The 16,821-nt window shown below is 47.1% G+C and overlaps 1 protein-coding gene across 2 annotated transcripts in view; it reads right to left on the reverse strand.

Annotated features, from left to right (window-relative positions):
• CPXM2 (carboxypeptidase X, M14 family member 2) overlaps positions 1 to 16,821 on the reverse strand; it is a 361,124-nt gene that overhangs the window by 88,666 nt on the left and 255,637 nt on the right. For both annotated transcript variants that reach the window (XM_078644019.1, XM_078644018.1), the window contains one exon: positions 2,781 to 2,869. In XM_078644019.1, coding sequence (XP_078500145.1) covers positions 2,781 to 2,869 — 89 coding nt within the window. The remainder of the gene's footprint in view (positions 1 to 2,780; positions 2,870 to 16,821) is intronic.

Consider the following 16,821-nt stretch of genomic DNA (forward strand, 5'->3'; position numbering starts at 1 on the left):
TCTCATAGGAATGAATTGGGGATTCCCTGGTAAGTGTTTCAGTGGTAATTCCTGATATGAGAGGAGAAGTGTGATCAAGTTTGGTATGTTTTCAATAGTGGTAATGAATGCTGCATAATGGTGTGCACAGATTTATTATCACTATTTTAGAAATGCCACTTTTAGAAGTAGGCATTTCTGTGTGCTATGTGTCTTTGTGCCTGCCTGATGTGTATTGCATATCTGGCTCTGGAGTGACAGGGGCTGGTGAGGTTCAGTGGCTCTAGAGGGGCTGGGTGAGTCAGCGCTAGGCTCAATAGGCAGATCTGCATTTGGAGTGGGAGGAGTAGCTCCTGACCCTGAATAGGCCTGTACCTGCCCTGTACAATGTGAGCTCTGCCCCCCTGTGGTGTGTCTGGGGCCAGGACCTACTCTGTCAATAGGGACTGTTGTGCACTATAAACAAATGGTTGAGTGCCCCCCAGAACTGGTTGGAACTGGGTCCCCAAGCCCTGTGTCAGGGCGGAAAAAAAAGTAACTGATATAAATATTGGGGGTGTAAACCCATGAGGGTGGAACTGTGCTGACCGGCGGGAAGCTGAAGGACTGCTGGGCGGGGAGGAACCGCTGTGGGACCCAGCTGCTGTTTTCTGGGGGTCCCTACGTTCTGGTCTGCCTGTGCCCAGCTCTGCCCCTGATGACGTTGGACTGAGTGCATGGAGAGCGCTGGAGTTTACTCCCGCGTATTGGGGGGCCCCTGCACTAGAAAGCACGAGAAGTGCGCTGTCTGGCCTCTGGGTCGTGGCTCCATGGTGGAGACCGACTGAGCGCTGGGTTTACCCCACGCCCCTGTCAGGAGGCGTTTTGTCAGCCCAGCGCGAGGAGGGCTCCTGCTTTTGGATTGGGGCTACAAAAGGTGTGGTGACTGCACCTCCGAGGCACGTGTCGGGCGCTGCTTAATTAGATTCCCTGACCCCAAAACCAGGGACCCAACTTCGCTCGCAGTATCCCGGACGTAACCGGAGATCAGGCGCCCGTCCAGCCCGAACTGCCAAGCCATGTCTTCCCTGGACCGGAAACAAGCATCCTGGGACCGGTTTCGGATTCATAATCCTCATCAGCCAGGCTATCTTGAATCCAGTGGCCAAGTGAGCAAGTGACTCACGTCTGAGCATCCCTGCCACACTTAGGGCGAACAAAGCGATACAAAAGGGGATGATGGACGGAGCGTTTGAGCAAATCAAACACTCACCCCAGTCAACTGATCTGGGTTTAATCCATCACCATTCTTTAGCTCACTCAGCCACCCCAGTTCAGACATGGCCATATGCAAATCAGTCTGACCCTGTGCCTCATGGGAACAGTCCAGCCCGAACTGCCAAGCCATGTCTTCCCTGGACCGGAAACAAGCATCCTGGGACCGGTTTAGGATTCATAATCCTCATCAGCCAGGCTATCTTGAATACAGTGGCCAAGTGAGCAAGGAACTCACGTCTGAGCATACCCTGCCACACTTAGGGCGAACAAAGCGATACAAAAGGGGATGATGGACGGAGCGTTTGAGCAAATCAGACTGGGGATGAGTGTTTGATTGAATCAGATGCTCCGTCCATCACCACCCCCTTTTGTACAGCTTTTGGCCGCCATAAGTGTGGCAGGGTATGCTCAGACGTGAGTCCCTTGCTCACTTTGCCACTGGATTCAAGCAAGCCGGGCTGAAGATGGCTGGAATGCCAGAAACCGGTCCTCGGCAGCTTGTTTCCGGTCCAGGGAAGACATGGCTTGGCAGTTCGGGCTGGACTGTTCCCATGAGGCACAGGGTCAGACTGATTTGCATATAGCCATGTCTGAACTGGGGTGGCAGAGTGGGCTAAAGAACGGTGATGGATTAAACCCAGATCTTTTGACTGGGGGTGAGTGTTTGATTGATTCAGATGCTCCGTCCATCACCACCCCCTTTTGTACCGCTTTTGGCCGCCATAAGTGTGGCAGGGTATGCTCAGACGTGAGTCCCTTGCTCACTTTGCCACTGGATTCAAGCAAGCCGGGCTGAAGACGGCTGGAATGCCAGAAACCGGTCCTCGGAAGCTTGTTTCCGGTCCAGGGAAGACATGGCTTAGCAGTTCGGGCTGGACTGTTCCCATGAGGCACAGGGTCAGACTGATTTGCATATAGCCATGTCTGAACTGGGGTGGCAGAGTGGGCTAAAAAACGGTAATGGATTAAACCCAGATCTTTTGACTGGGAGTGAGTGTTTGATTGATTCAGATGCTCCGTCCATCACCACCCCCTTTTGTACCGCTTTTGGCCGCCATAAATGTGGCAGGGTATGCTCAGACTTGAGTCCCTTGCTCACTTTGCCACTGGATTCAAGCAAGCCGGGCTGAAGACGGCTGGAATGCCAGAAACCGGTCCTCGGAAGCTTGTTTCCGGTCCAGGGAAGACATGGCTTGGCAGTTCGGGCTGGACTGTTCCCATGAGGCACAGGGTCAGACTGATTTGCATATAGCCATGTCTGAACTGGGGTGGCAGAGTGGGGTAAAGAACGGTGATGGATAAAACCCAGATCTTTTGACTGGGGGTGAGGGTTTGATTGATTCAGATGCTCCGTCCATCACCCCCCCTTTTGTAACGCAAACTATAAATCCAACAGCTATTGTTAGAATCACAACTCTGTTCTACCAGGCCTTCAGTAATAAATAGGCAAGGTCAGAAAACAATTACTGACTTGAAAAGGTGTGAGTGACCATTTATCCTCACACACAGAGATTGTGTGAGTGGAGGTATAAACATTGTCTTACCTGGCGCATTTCCTTGTAGTTATGATGTTTGAAGTCCAGATTATCCGTGGTGATCATTTCATTGCGTCGATGATAATAATTGTTGGGATCTGAGGATGCAGTCAAAAACAAAATAGCACTTTAAACTACTGGAGAAATATATTAATTCCGGCACTTCAGCAAAGGCACCCACTCGTCAATACAAATGAATGTTATTGCCTAACATAACAAAACTAGTGTAGTATATATCAGAAATATCAAATACATCCTGCAGCTTCAGCATACCGTCAAATCTCTTGAAAATAGACCAAATACAAATGTAGGCCTTAACCATCAATCTCCCCCCCCCCCACACACCCCTTGCTGGTTTTCTGACTCTGATTGAGCCCTGTGCTCTACTAACCAGACCCAGGACCTGTGTTATGATTAAAAATACATTGCAATTAGGTGCAATTACAATTGGTACTCACAACCTATCTGTTAGAACTTAGCACATGGCAGGGCATATAGGTTTAGAGGCCGAGCAGATTTAATGTACTTAAGTGATCACTGCTGTGTTGCCTAGAGTCATTTTAAATGAAACCCTGCTTTGCAGACTGCTTTTAAATTTTAATTATATGCAAATTCAAATTTGGAAGTAAAGGTAGTTCCAAGGTCTTAAACTACCTTATTTTTACATATAAGTCACCCTAAGGTCTCCCCTAAATGCCCCATTAGTAGTGTACCTTGTAACTATAAGCAGAAACATTTTAAAAGATAGTTTCTATGCCCTGGTGAGGGAAAAGTGCCAATTTCGGTTTTCCTTATTGTAGCAGAATGGCTCTATAAGTTAACATGGGAATTGTTAGACCTGTCAGCCCTTTGGGTGGTCCCTCCTATTATTTATTAATTTTTATCCCCTTTTCTGCCTTTCAATTCTTTTCATTTTTATGTCCACTTGACTTTTTGGTGTTGTCCTCTAAATTCCTTTTAGGCCTAGATGCCCTCTTTTATCATGAAAATTTAGTCCCACAAAATGGTGGCTGGCAACTGCCACAACTGACTACCTCAGGGACTGGCCCATAGACTTATATTAGGGAGATCTAGAACCTTCTGGCCCATTCTGGTAACCTGGACCTAAGGTATATAAGGCCAGAACCTGGGCGGCCATTTTAGGACACTGTTGGGCTGGTTGGAGGACAGGCTGTGGTGACAGGGGGATTGGGCGCAGTGGGAGATTGAGTTTTCTTAGGGGTAGCCTTCTTCTGCTGTCGTTACCCCCCTGCCTATAGATCTGGCCCAACCTGGTAAAACCATCTCCTGAACCCAGCTCAGGTGTCACCACTTTAGGAGAGGCGGACCCGCCCTTCCTACTCAGCGTCATCTAAATTGACAGAGATTCTGTATCATAGTGAACAACGCTCACTTGTCCAGGAACACGTGTGCTGGGGAGCGTTGGAAAGATAGACCGTCGCAGATCCCGAGGAACAGTTCCATCGGGGCTCAGCGGTGGCGAGAGGTTGTGCGCCATGTCAGCGAGTTGGGGCACCCTCCTGTGAAGCTCCGCGACTTCTGCGAAGACGTAGGGGTAAATTGACCATCGGACGTCCGCCGTACTGAGGAGAGCCCTGTAGCGGTAGCCTGGCGGTGTGCAGTGTTCATGCCCCTTTACTTGGCCACTGGATTCAAGATAGCCTGGCGGATGAGGATTATGAATCCGAAACCGGTCCCAGGATGCTTGTTTCCGGTCCAGGGAAGACATGGCTTGGCAGTTCGGGCTGGACTGTTCCCATAAGGCACAGGGTCCAACTGATTTGCATATAGCCATGTCTGAACTGGGGTGGCTGAGTGAAATAAAGAATGGTGATGGATTAAACCCAGATCAGTTGACTGAGGGTGAGTGTTTTATTTGTTCAAACGCTCCGTCCATCATCCTCTTTTGTATCGCTTTGTTTGCCCTAAGTGTGGCAGGGTATGCTCAGACGTGAGTCCCTTGTTCACTTGGCCACTGGATTCAAGATAGCCTGGCTGATGAGGATTATGAATCCAAAACCGGTCCCAGGATGCTTGTTTCCGGTCCAGGGAAGACATGGCTTGGCAGTTCGGGCTGGACTGTTCCCATAAGGCACAGGGTCAGACTGATTTGCATATAGCCATGTCTGAACTGGGGTGGCTGAGTGAACTAAAGAATGGTGATGGATTAAACCCAGATCAGTTGACTGGGGGTGAGTGTTTGATTTGTTCAAACGCCCCGTCCATCATCCTCTTTTGTATCGCTTTGTTCGCCCTAAGTGTGGCAGGGTATGCTCAGACGTGAGTCACTTGTTCACTTGGCCACTGGATTCAAGATAGCCTGGCTGATGAGGATTATGAATCCGAAACCGGTCCCAGGATGCTTGTTTCCGGTCCAGGGAAGACATGGCTTGGCAGTTCGGGCTGGACTGTTCCCATAAGGCACGGGGTCAGACTGATTTGCATATAGCCATGTCTGAACTGGGGTGGCTGAGTGAACTAAAGAATGGTGATGGATTAAACCCAGATCAGTTGACTGGGGGTGAGTGTTTGATTTGTTCAAACGCTCCGTCCATCATCCTCTTTTTTATCACTTTGTTCGCCCTTAGTGTGGCAGGGTATGCTCAGACGTGAGTCCCTTGTTCACTTGGACACTGGATTCAAGATAGCCTGGCTGATGAGGATTATGAATCCGAAACCGGTCCCAGGATGCTTGTTTCCGGTCCAGGGAAGACATGGCTTGGCAGTTCGGGCTGGACTGTTCCCATAAGGCACAGGGTCAGACTGATTTGCATATAGCCATGTCTGAACTGGGGTGGATGAGTGAACTAAAGAATGGCGATGGATTAAACCCAGATCAGTTGACTGGGGGTGAGTGTTTGATTTGTTCAAACGCTCCGTCCATCATCCTCTTTTGTATCGCTTTGTTCGCCCTAAGTGTGGCAGGGTATGCTCAGATGTGAGTCCCTTGTTCACTTGGCCACTGGATTCAAGATAGCCTGGCGGATGAGGATTATGAATCCGAAACCGGTCCCAGGATGCTTGTTTCCGGTCCAGGGAAGACATGTCTTGGCCGTTCGGGCTGGACTGTTCCCATAAGGCACAGGGTCTGACTGATTTGCATATAGCCATGTCTGAACTGGGGTGGCTGAGTGAACTAAAGAATGGTGATGGATTAAACCCAGATCAGTTGACTGGGGGTGAGTGTTTGATTTGTTCAAACGCTCCGTCCATCATCCTCTTTTGTATCGCTTTGTTTGCCCTAAGTGTGGCAGGGTATGCTCAGACGTGAGTCCCTTGTTCACTTGGCCACTGGATTCAAGATAGCCTGGCTGATGAGGATTATGAATCCGAAACCGGTCCCAGGATGCTTGTTTCCGGTCCAGGGAAGACATGGCTTGGCAGTTCGGGCTGGACTGTTCCCATAAGGCACAGGGTCAGACTGATTTGCATATAGCCATGTCTGAACTGGGGTGGCTGAGTGAACTAAAGAATGGTGATGGATTAAACCCAGATCAGTTGACTGGGGGTGAGTGTTTGATTTGTTCAAACGCCCCGTCCATCATCCTCTTTTGTATCGCTTTGTTCGCCCTAAGTGTGGCAGGGTATGCTCAGACGTGAGTCACTTGTTCACTTGGCCACTGGATTCAAGATAGCCTGGCTGATGAGGATTATGAATCCGAAACCGGTCCCAGGATGCTTGTTTCCGGTCCAGGGAAGACATGGCTTGGCAGTTCGGGCTGGACTGTTCCCATAAGGCACGGGGTCAGACTGATTTGCATATAGCCATGTCTGAACTGGGGTGGCTGAGTGAACTAAAGAATGGTGATGGATTAAACCCAGATCAGTTGACTGGGGGTGAGTGTTTGATTTGTTCAAACGCTCCGTCCATCATCCTCTTTTTTATCACTTTGTTCGCCCTTAGTGTGGCAGGGTATGCTCAGACGTGAGTCCCTTGTTCACTTGGACACTGGATTCAAGATAGCCTGGCTGATGAGGATTATGAATCCGAAACCGGTCCCAGGATGCTTGTTTCCGGTCCAGGGAAGACATGGCTTGGCAGTTCGGGCTGGACTGTTCCCATAAGGCACAGGGTCAGACTGATTTGCATATAGCCATGTCTGAACTGGGGTGGATGAGTGAACTAAAGAATGGCGATGGATTAAACCCAGATCAGTTGACTGGGGGTGAGTGTTTGATTTGTTCAAACGCTCCGTCCATCATCCTCTTTTGTATCGCTTTGTTCGCCCTAAGTGTGGCAGGGTATGCTCAGATGTGAGTCCCTTGTTCACTTGGCCACTGGATTCAAGATAGCCTGGCGGATGAGGATTATGAATCCGAAACCGGTCCCAGGATGCTTGTTTCCGGTCCAGGGAAGACATGTCTTGGCCGTTCGGGCTGGACTGTTCCCATAAGGCACAGGGTCTGACTGATTTGCATATAGCCATGTCTGAACTGGGGTGGCTGAGTGAACTAAAGAATGGTGATGGATTAAACCCAGATCAGTTGACTGGGGGTGAGTGTTTGATTTGTTCAAACGCTCCGTCCATCATCCTCTTTTGTATCGCTTTGTTCGCCCTAAGTGTGGCAGGGTATGCTCAGACGTGAGTCACTTGTTCACTTGGCCACTGGATTCAAGATAGCCTGGCTGATGAGGATTATGAATCCGAAACCGGTCCCAATATGCTTGTTTCCGGTCCAGGGAAGACATGGCTTGGCAGTTCGGGCTGGACTGTTCCCATAAGGCACAGGGTCGGACTGATTTGCATATAGCCATGTCTGAACTGGGGTGGCTGAGTGAACTAAAGAATGGTGATGGATTAAACCCAGATCAGTTGACTGGGGGTGAGTGTTTGATTTGTTCAAACGCTCCGTCAATCATCCTCTTTTGTATCGCTTTGTTCGCCCTTAGTGTGGCAGGGTATGCTCAGACGTGAGTCCCTTGTTCACTTGGACACTGGATTCAAGATAGCCTGGCTGATGAGGATTATGAATCCGAAACCGGTCCCAGGATGCTTGTTTCCGGTCCAGGGAAGACATGGCTTGGCAGTTCGGGCTGGACTGTTCCCATAAGGCACAGGGTCAGACTGATTTGCATATAGCCATGTCTGAACTGGGGTGGCTGAGTGAACTAAAGAATGGTGATGGATTAAACCCAGATCAGTTGACTGGGGGTGAGTGTTTGATTTGTTCAAACGCTCCGTCCATCATCCTCTTTTGTATCGCTTTGTTCGCCCTAAGTGTGGCAGGGTATGCTCAGACGTGAGTCCCTTGTTCACTTGGCCACTGGATTCAAGATAGCCTGGCTGATGAGGATTATGAATCCGAAACCGGTCCCAGGATGCTTGTTTCCAGTCCAGAGAAGACATGGCTTGGCAGTTCGGGCTGGACTGTTCCCATAAGGCACAGGGTCAGACTGATTTGCATAAAGCCATGTCTGAACTGGGGTGGCTGAGTGAACTAAAGAATGGTGATGGATTAAACCCAGATCAGTTGATTGGGGGTGAGTGTTTGATTTGTTCAAACGCTCCGTCCATCATCCTCTTTTGTATCGCTGTGTTCATCCCCCTTTGCAGGTCAAGTGAAGGGAAGAACGTCAACGGCGGGTAGGCGGAGCAGCCCCGTAGTGTTCTTCATTCCGCGCACGCCTGACTGGGGAACGGCCTTCTCCTCAGAGGGGGCGGAGTTGCGCTGCAGTGTCCCGCCTCCCGCGCAAGCCCTGTGAGTTGTTTGGCTACGACGGGGAGAGGCAGAGCGACGACGGCGCGAAGCCGGGTAGCCAACAAAATCACCCCAGCCTCAAGAAATTCATCACGAGGTGGCTGCAGGGGCTCCTCTGCTCCCGAGTAGAGCTGGGGTGGGTGTGCCTCGCAGCTCAGAGGGCTAGAAAAATACGCCGGAGGTTGACGGCAAAACCAAAGATTACCGGTAACCTTTGAACTTGTAAACCAGACTGCAAACCACAAGTAAGCAGGGATCTGGGGGCTGGTGCGGGGCATGTAAACGAAGAAAACGCTACAGGGCCTAGCGGTTGAACTGCTTACTGGAACCACAATGAAAGCTTTCATATAGATCAAGGGGAGCTTGGACTGTCAGGACTGCCCTAATAATCCTAGTGAACTGCCATATCCAGATATACCACTGGCTCTTTACTAAAGTTAAGCAGAATCCAGAGCCATATAGGATACCAAAACAGATATTTGAAATTGTGGGAAATGAATGCCTAATCTTACTTTATCAGGGGTAAATGATTCTGAATATTGCTAAGATCTCGCATACGCCAATGTTACTGAAACCAGAAACATGCAAAATGGTCCCCAGACTAGGGTGGTGCACAATCTTGCCTCTTTGAGTTGGTGTAGAATGTTTTCTTTCTGCTAAAGTTTATTTGACATACAAAAGTACTGCTTGAAATTTAGAGCATTAATTGAATTGTTGAATTCATTTTTCTCCTAGAGAACAGGGTAATTGAACTGAATGTATTATTGAGTTTCTTTTTCTATTAATGCAGATAACCAGATGTAGAAGTGCTTTATGTGTTTAAACAACTCATGTCAGATGGTATAAGATAACTCAAGGAATTTTTATAAAAGGTAAACATATTTTTCTAAAACTGGTGTAGTCATTTTTGAGTGGATGGACGCTGGGCTCCTGTGAGGGTGTGACGCAAGCTTAACACTTTTGCCTAGGGAAGGACCTTCCTACTCTGTGTCAGGCTACCCTATGTGGACTGGTACCCCCAGGTCCAACAGGAATACTTTAATAAAGTCGAACAATTACGATAAGAGGGAGCTAAAAATACACCTCAAATATTTAAAATGATAGTTAGACTAAATTCAATAATTTGCCATGGTTAGATTCATTATAACTATCACAAAGCAGAAGTTATAGGGCCTGATTTTCTGATCAACCAAAATCCAGCCTTCCAGCAGCCTCTACTGATTGGTCAGCTTAATACAGGCTGAGCCAAACTGCTCTGATGAGGTGTGAAGTGGCCTACATAGAGACAAAGGACATCTGGTGGGAGGAGATCTGCAGCTGCAGAGCAAAAGGCAAGATGGGGGCGGAGTAACCAAACTAGTCTTCAAAGAGGGAATGACACTTAGGTCAGGACATAGGCTCACCCCACATCCTGCCCTCCAGCCAGACAAGAGCCCCAGTAATTGAGTTAGCAGTGTGTTGCGGGACACGTCGGCGCGGGTCGCGCAGGCCGACGCTGAGAAATAGGGAAGAACTACACTTCCCATGATCCCGGCAAGCACAGCATGCAGGACGCCACGCAGGACTCCGCAATCACGTGATGCGGAAGTCCTAAAATGGCGAGACAAGGGAGAAGACGCTGCCGATTATTCTGCGGTGATATTACCTTATGGAGGCCATCTCAAAGCGTATTTGGTGTGGTAAGGGTGCCGAGTGCACCGTGCTTCTATTTTCCTGTCTGGTGGAACTTTTGCTTACAGCCTCAGCATTTTTGGATATTAGTGGATGCCGATGCATCTAACTGACAGTTAGCGTGTTTTGAGATATTGGTGGTATCTCTACACACCTTTTTGCCTCATTGTGTATTTGGGCTTCTTCTTGAGAGCTCTCGTCTGTGACATTTCCCTCCTTTCCCTGCGTTGGCGAACTCTTCCCCTAATCATCCAGTAGAGTTCATGCAAGGGAGAGGGGTAGGGGTTATGCTCGGCTATGATAACAACCTAAAGAGTACTTTTCAAACACTGTAGTGGTGTTTCTGATTAATTGAATGACGTAACTCCATCATTGTAATTTTGGAATTTTATTAGGATAAACTATATCTGTTTACGATAAATCCTCATAGAGCTTGTGACATGATTTTTGGCTCTACTCATTATTGTATTGCTTTTTTCTTTTCCTCCACAGGGGTGATACAAGAAACGTATCTCATTGAGCTATTGGTGTGTTCCTTTCCTTTCACAGGTATATACACGTAGAATGAAATACTGTTTTGTGATACTTCAGTAGGACGGGATTGTGCTAATTGTATTATTATGTGATTTCAGCCTTGTGCAAGTGTATAGAGAACTAACGCTCAACACCCCTGTCAGCAGGACATCATTATTTTCCTTTACAGGTTAGTTCTAGGATGGATTTAAGGGAGAGTTATATTACATTAGAAGAGCATAGAGATTCTAATCCTCGCCTTCTTTGAGTCTCACTACAGGTCTCCCTCCCTGCTGTCCCCATCTTTTCCTTCCCCCGCTTAACCACTCTTTAGTCTGTGTTTGGTTATAATCCAGACTTGGGGAGGTTGAGAGGTGGACCCACTAGAGCATCGATTCGATCCTGAGGATACGTTCAGGCCTGGGACACAGAGGGGCTGGAAGGGTAGTGTTAGGGAAACTTAGCATCACCAGTGATAACTTAGCCAGATCTCAACCTCCCAGAGAGAGTTTTTCCATTTTGTAGTTTAAAAGAACAGTGCTATCTGGGATAAGAATATGCCACACTTTGGAGGAAGGTGTCATACTTATGGGTCGCACCCTGTACCCCATTGGTCAGGGGTGCCGCCCTGCTTGTCAACCAAGAACACTGGTTAAATATCGTAGAGTTGCCCAGCAACTCAGATGCCTACCTTGAAACTACAAGAAGAAGGAAGACTGCCCTGCTGGCAACTTGGACCGAACTGTGATGTGGTCTTCGTCCTTACCTTTTTGTATCTGGCACCCAAAGGGGTAGCTGTGACTCACCTGTTTGCTATATAGGGCAGGTTCTTAATTAGTTAATTGGGGGTGGGGTTTTGGTTTGCAATAAAAGGGTCCTGGTGTGACCAGGACGATGAACAGTCTATCCAGTGTGTGGTTGTGCTTACTCACTACATAACATTTCTGGCGACGAAGGTGGGATACTGTGGCTGTTCTCCCGCTTGGTCCTGGTGTACTCGTGGAGCTGCAGCGCTCCTCTGGGGGTGTTCTTGTGCCGGCGTGACATCTTGCCGTGCTGCTGGATCCCGGAACTTCTGCGGTGCCTTCCGGAACGGCTGCTGTGTCCGGTGTGGCTTCCCCCGTTCCCGTTTGTTTCCTGCCCGCTCCCGCTGTGTTTGGGGGCGTGGCCTGAGTTCCGCGGAGTGCTGCGGTGGGCTGGCTGGCTCGTGGCAGTAACAGCGCGTCTGCTGTTCGTCTCAGCGCTGCTGTCATTTCGGAGCTGCGTGATGGCTCCGAGTGCGAGGAGGAGTGTTTCCTAAGCGTCTTGTGGCAGGAGCGCTCTGAGGGACATCCGGAGCGGATTTTGTGGGGCTACAGGGTGCTGATACTAGCGTTTGGCCCTGATATTGTTGATATTGCTGTCAGCAGTGGACTAATTATGCAGAAGTAAATAACAAGTACAGAATTAAGGCCATTGGGGGTAATTGTGGTTGCTGTGGATATTGAGGCTGTTAAAGGCAGCATTTAGACCCCTGTGAAATTCAGTTGACTTGCTAAGTGGTATTGGCACAGTGATATCCTTACGGGGTTCATTATGACCACCATACCCCCAGTAGAACACTTCCTGTTGAATGGTCCTCCATCTGCCCAGGCAGCCCGCTGGAAGGAGTGGGTGGACCGTTTGGAGAATTATTTTGAGTCTATCGATCTGGTAGAGGAACGGAGGCGCCCGATGTTGTTGCATCTTGGCGGGGCGGCGATTCATCGTTTGGGACGGTCAGTGGTGGAAGATACTCCACATATTTATGATACCTTCCAACAAGCCCTGACTGCCCATTTTGAGCCTCTAGCAAATCCTGATTATGAACGGTTCCTGTTACGCCAGGCTAGGCAGCTGCCTGATGAATCTGTGGACATTTCCTTTGCTCGTCTACGCACTTTGGCCAGAACCTGTCGTTTGCCTGATGCTGCAGACGAAATTGGGGCCCAATTTATACAAGGCTGTTATTCTAGTTAACTTCATGAAGCAATACTCCAGATGCCCAATATGCCCATGGCTGACATGTTGACTCGTGGCAGGTCCAAGGAGCTTTCGAAGGATAGAGCGGCTCATATGGATGCTGCCCTTCAACATGCCGTGAAGGCGGAGCCGGTGAATGCTGTTTCAGTCAAGCAGAAGATGCTGCACCGGGGTGGGGTTTTGGTTTGCAATAAAAGGGTCCTGGTGTGGCCAGGACGATGAACAGTCTATCCGGTGTGTGGTTTTGCTTACTTACTACATAACACGGACCACACTTTGGTCTTCAACCCCTAAAGAATTTTGCTTTGCTCTGAAAGTAGAAAGAGCAGACTCCCTGAAAGCAACATGTTCTAAATAGCTCCACCTGCATTATCTCCACCAAGAAGAACCCAGCTGGACAGCATTCAGGGTCTTTTTAGGATTTGGCCAGGTGCATTGTAGGTGTTGTAGTCCAAACTTCCCAAGGAGTCACTCAGAGATCCAGAAATCTTGGATTGGTGTTGTGGAGCATCAAAGACCCAAAAGAAAAACCCTTTGATCGCTATTTGCTTCTAAGCACTAGTGTTACTTTTAATCTTTAAAACTTCATATCTCTGGCACCCTATATTGGATTTTGTTCATTGTGGTGTCAGTTTCCTCATAAAAATATAACCTATGTTTATAAATTGCTGTTGGATTTTTATTGTGTATTGTGTCTTACGTATTTACTTTATTGATGTTATTACATGCTTTAAACACCTGTCTCCTAAATTAAGCCTGTCTGCTTGCAGCCAAGTTACAAAGGGCTGATCAAGGATTAATTGATTGAGAATTTGCCTGGACCTTATTTGTGATTGTGGTGTTATTTCTAGCTGTAGGTAGGTACCTACCTGCACCTAATATTAAACCACCTCACAACAACAACAATCTAACACATCAATAAGCGAGAGCATGGACACATTAATTTGTGAATGATTGGATGAATGAATCCACTAGAGTATCCACACAACTTCCATCACCCACTCCTATTGCACACCATTCCCTGCATTGATTTTGGTTAAAAATAGTCTTTAAAACTCTGTTGAATTAATAAGCAGGTTGGAGAAGGTTGCTTTGTCTGGTGCAGTTTCACGTTGATCGTCACTTCTTGTTCTTACTTGGCCTGCTTCAATTTTAAAGTAACAATACCAGAAATTTCAATCTAGGCTTTAATACTTTTTGGTGTAAAACACGTTTTTGGCATTTATTCCATGCAACGCATTAACACATGTATCATTAAAAAGAAACAGCCCCCCACCCATCTGCCAAAAAGGTTCTCTCAGACATATGTAGCTCAATTTCTAAAACAACAAAGTAATTGCCCTAAGATGTGCCGGGAGACACAGTTTTCTTTTGTCTTTCAATATAAATCTTAAAAATGGGCCACACATAAGACTGAATTTCTTTGTTGAGCTCTGAAGAAATATTTTATTATTTCTAACAGTAATGTAGAACATACTTTCATAAACCACAAATGATCCGTGGGGATCTGGATCCTTCCTCACAAACTTGCCACAATTGACCTAAACGCCGTTAAAAAATGGTTGCTCTGATTACCTTATACAGAGGTCGGTGCCTTTTCTCCTTACATATAACTTCCCAAAATCTCAGTAAAGCAAGTTTAGGGTATGGCAGACCAGGTTATCTCCCCCAAAATTTCCCGAATTACCTTCGACTAATGAGCTAGCTTAGGCAGGCCCACAAAAGTGTAAAAAGGTGTCGTGTCCTATGCAACCCTTCTAACACGGTCAGAACAGGTACTCCTGAGCTGCTTCATCTGAAGTGATTTATAATATCGCTGGTACATAACCTTTAGGTTGCCTTCCATGTGCTGGGCTTCTGTATTAAACATGGATATTATGGTATACATCATTCGCCGTTCGTTAGAAGAAATCTGTCTTCCTGGTACCTCTCCCAGATTGCCCTATCCTTTAACGTTGATAGGAAATGCAGAGCTAGTAGATTGTACAATCACAAATTAGCCCTTTGGAATCAGGTAACCAGTAATACCCTTTTCAAACCCTTCTTGAGCCCTTGAGGCACCCTCCTTCATAGGGACACCAGGGTCTAAGTTGTCTCTACTGGAGTCTGCTGGCTTCTTTCCAATGAAAATGTATCTTACACGTCGCAAAAATGCTGCTCTTCTCAAGCAACATTTGCTATTCTGCAGCCTTCTTCAAGCCCCCCCCCACAAATTCCATCCACTCTACTCCCATTTCCTTGAAGCAAATGCTCTCTCATATAGAGCTGATGCAAACTCCAGGTTCTGGGAGAAGGAGGATTGATGCTGGATATTTGTCCTTACTTATATAAAGATTCATAAATCATTATCTGAGTTGCTAAGAGGTGCCCCTACATAACTGGCAGACTAGTCCTCCATTCTCTCTTGGTGCCAGAAGACGTGTTCTGTTTAGTCTCGCATTCTTGCTCCCCTCTCTATAAAACTGATAAACAGTTGTTGCAATCTCTTAACTGCTCGTCAAGTAACTTCCACTGGTAATATTGGTAGGAATGAATTGAGGAGAATCAAATTTTTAGTGACATCTATGCCCCCAGCCACAATAAAGTGGCCAATCAGGCTGTTGAGATACAATGTAATCAATCTGGGATAATTTTTCTACTACAATGTATTTCTCTCACTTGTTAAATCACTTCTAAATACTAGCTATATTAGCCCATACTAGCCTCCAGCTCATCGTTTTCCTCGATGGTTAAATTCAAATCCAACATTTCATAATTTTCAAGGTCAATGATAATGATATAAACTCTCTTAAAATGTACATATGTCTGAAAAGGTGTGCGATGGGCCATGCAAGATCCCTCCAGCACAATATAATCTAAGAAGAAGCTTATGTTATGTCCCTTGCTCCCTAGTTTAACCCCCTGGATGTCCTTGTTGTCTATGATCCTGGCAGCGAGTGGTTCCACTGCAAACCAATCATTAGAGGGGATAGAAACCATCCCTGTAGACTGTCTGTTCAATTCCAGAGACCCCAATAAACAACAGTTATCCAGGACCCTCGCGTGCCCTCATCCATGTGCACATTTTAGTTCCCAGACCCCCTTTAACTAACACTTACTCTAGACATGTCCAATCAGGGGGTTAAATGCTTTTCCTGCATCCAGGAAGATCAACAAAGCCGCCCCCGAGTCCATAGAGCCGGATAGACCCCCTATGTTATTAGTGTTGACGCATGCTTGTCTCCTGCAAGTAACCACAAATGATCTGGTTCCTTAAGGCACACCAAGATCTTTTGTACTAAGGCAGCTAATGCGTGCATCAAGTACTTGGCATTTCATTAATGAAGGTAATGGCTCTATGAGCATTATTTCTGGGTGAAGAATGGACAGTGATTGCAGCCTTGCAAATAGCTCAAGTCACCTTCTCTATACCTAAAGATGAAAGAAATAGGTTCTCCAGAGGGAGAAACAGACTACTCACCAGCTGTTTATCATTCATCTCTAAGAGGCCCTCTGAGCCCTTGGCCTTATAGGTTTTCCAGGATGTAATGATTTGTAGTCTTTCTGTTCACATAATCGGAGCTAAATAACCAGCAGCAATACACAATAAACTGAAAATAGCAAAAAACTGCAGGCCACTCAAGACAAACAACACTAATGAATTTCCTATATACAATAAACTGCAGCAAAAAACCTCAGACAACACAACCAGCAGTATCAACAGATCAATACTGCTCACCAGAAATAAAAGAATAAACACTTTCATCAGACACACATCTCTCCCATAAACAAACCAAATACACCTGCTACATCACAAACACAACATACAAAATGCACAAACTGCTGACAGTTATCAACATGACAAATCTGCCGGCAAGGCAGGAGTACAGGTGCTTTAGCTGAAATCTTGCCAGTGGCGTAGGAAGGGGAGTGAGGCGGGTGCGAGCCGCCCTGGTGTCTCACTGAGAGGGGTGACAAAATGGCAAAAATATGTGCATAAATATGTGTTTTTTGAACACATATTTTTGCCAATTTGTCAAGCCGGGGGTGACAAGAAATTTTACGCACCGGGTACCACCTGACCTTGTTATGATACTGACTCTTGCACCGCCCAATACCCAAAGCTGAAGGTCTGGAACCAGTACTTGCAGTACCTAAGAGCTCATCAGCAGTAGAGCCAGCCAAA

The sequence above is a fragment of the Lissotriton helveticus genome, chromosome 5_1, assembly GCF_964261635.1.
Source record: "Lissotriton helveticus chromosome 5_1, aLisHel1.1, whole genome shotgun sequence".
Taxonomy (NCBI): Eukaryota; Metazoa; Chordata; class Amphibia; order Caudata; family Salamandridae; genus Lissotriton; species Lissotriton helveticus.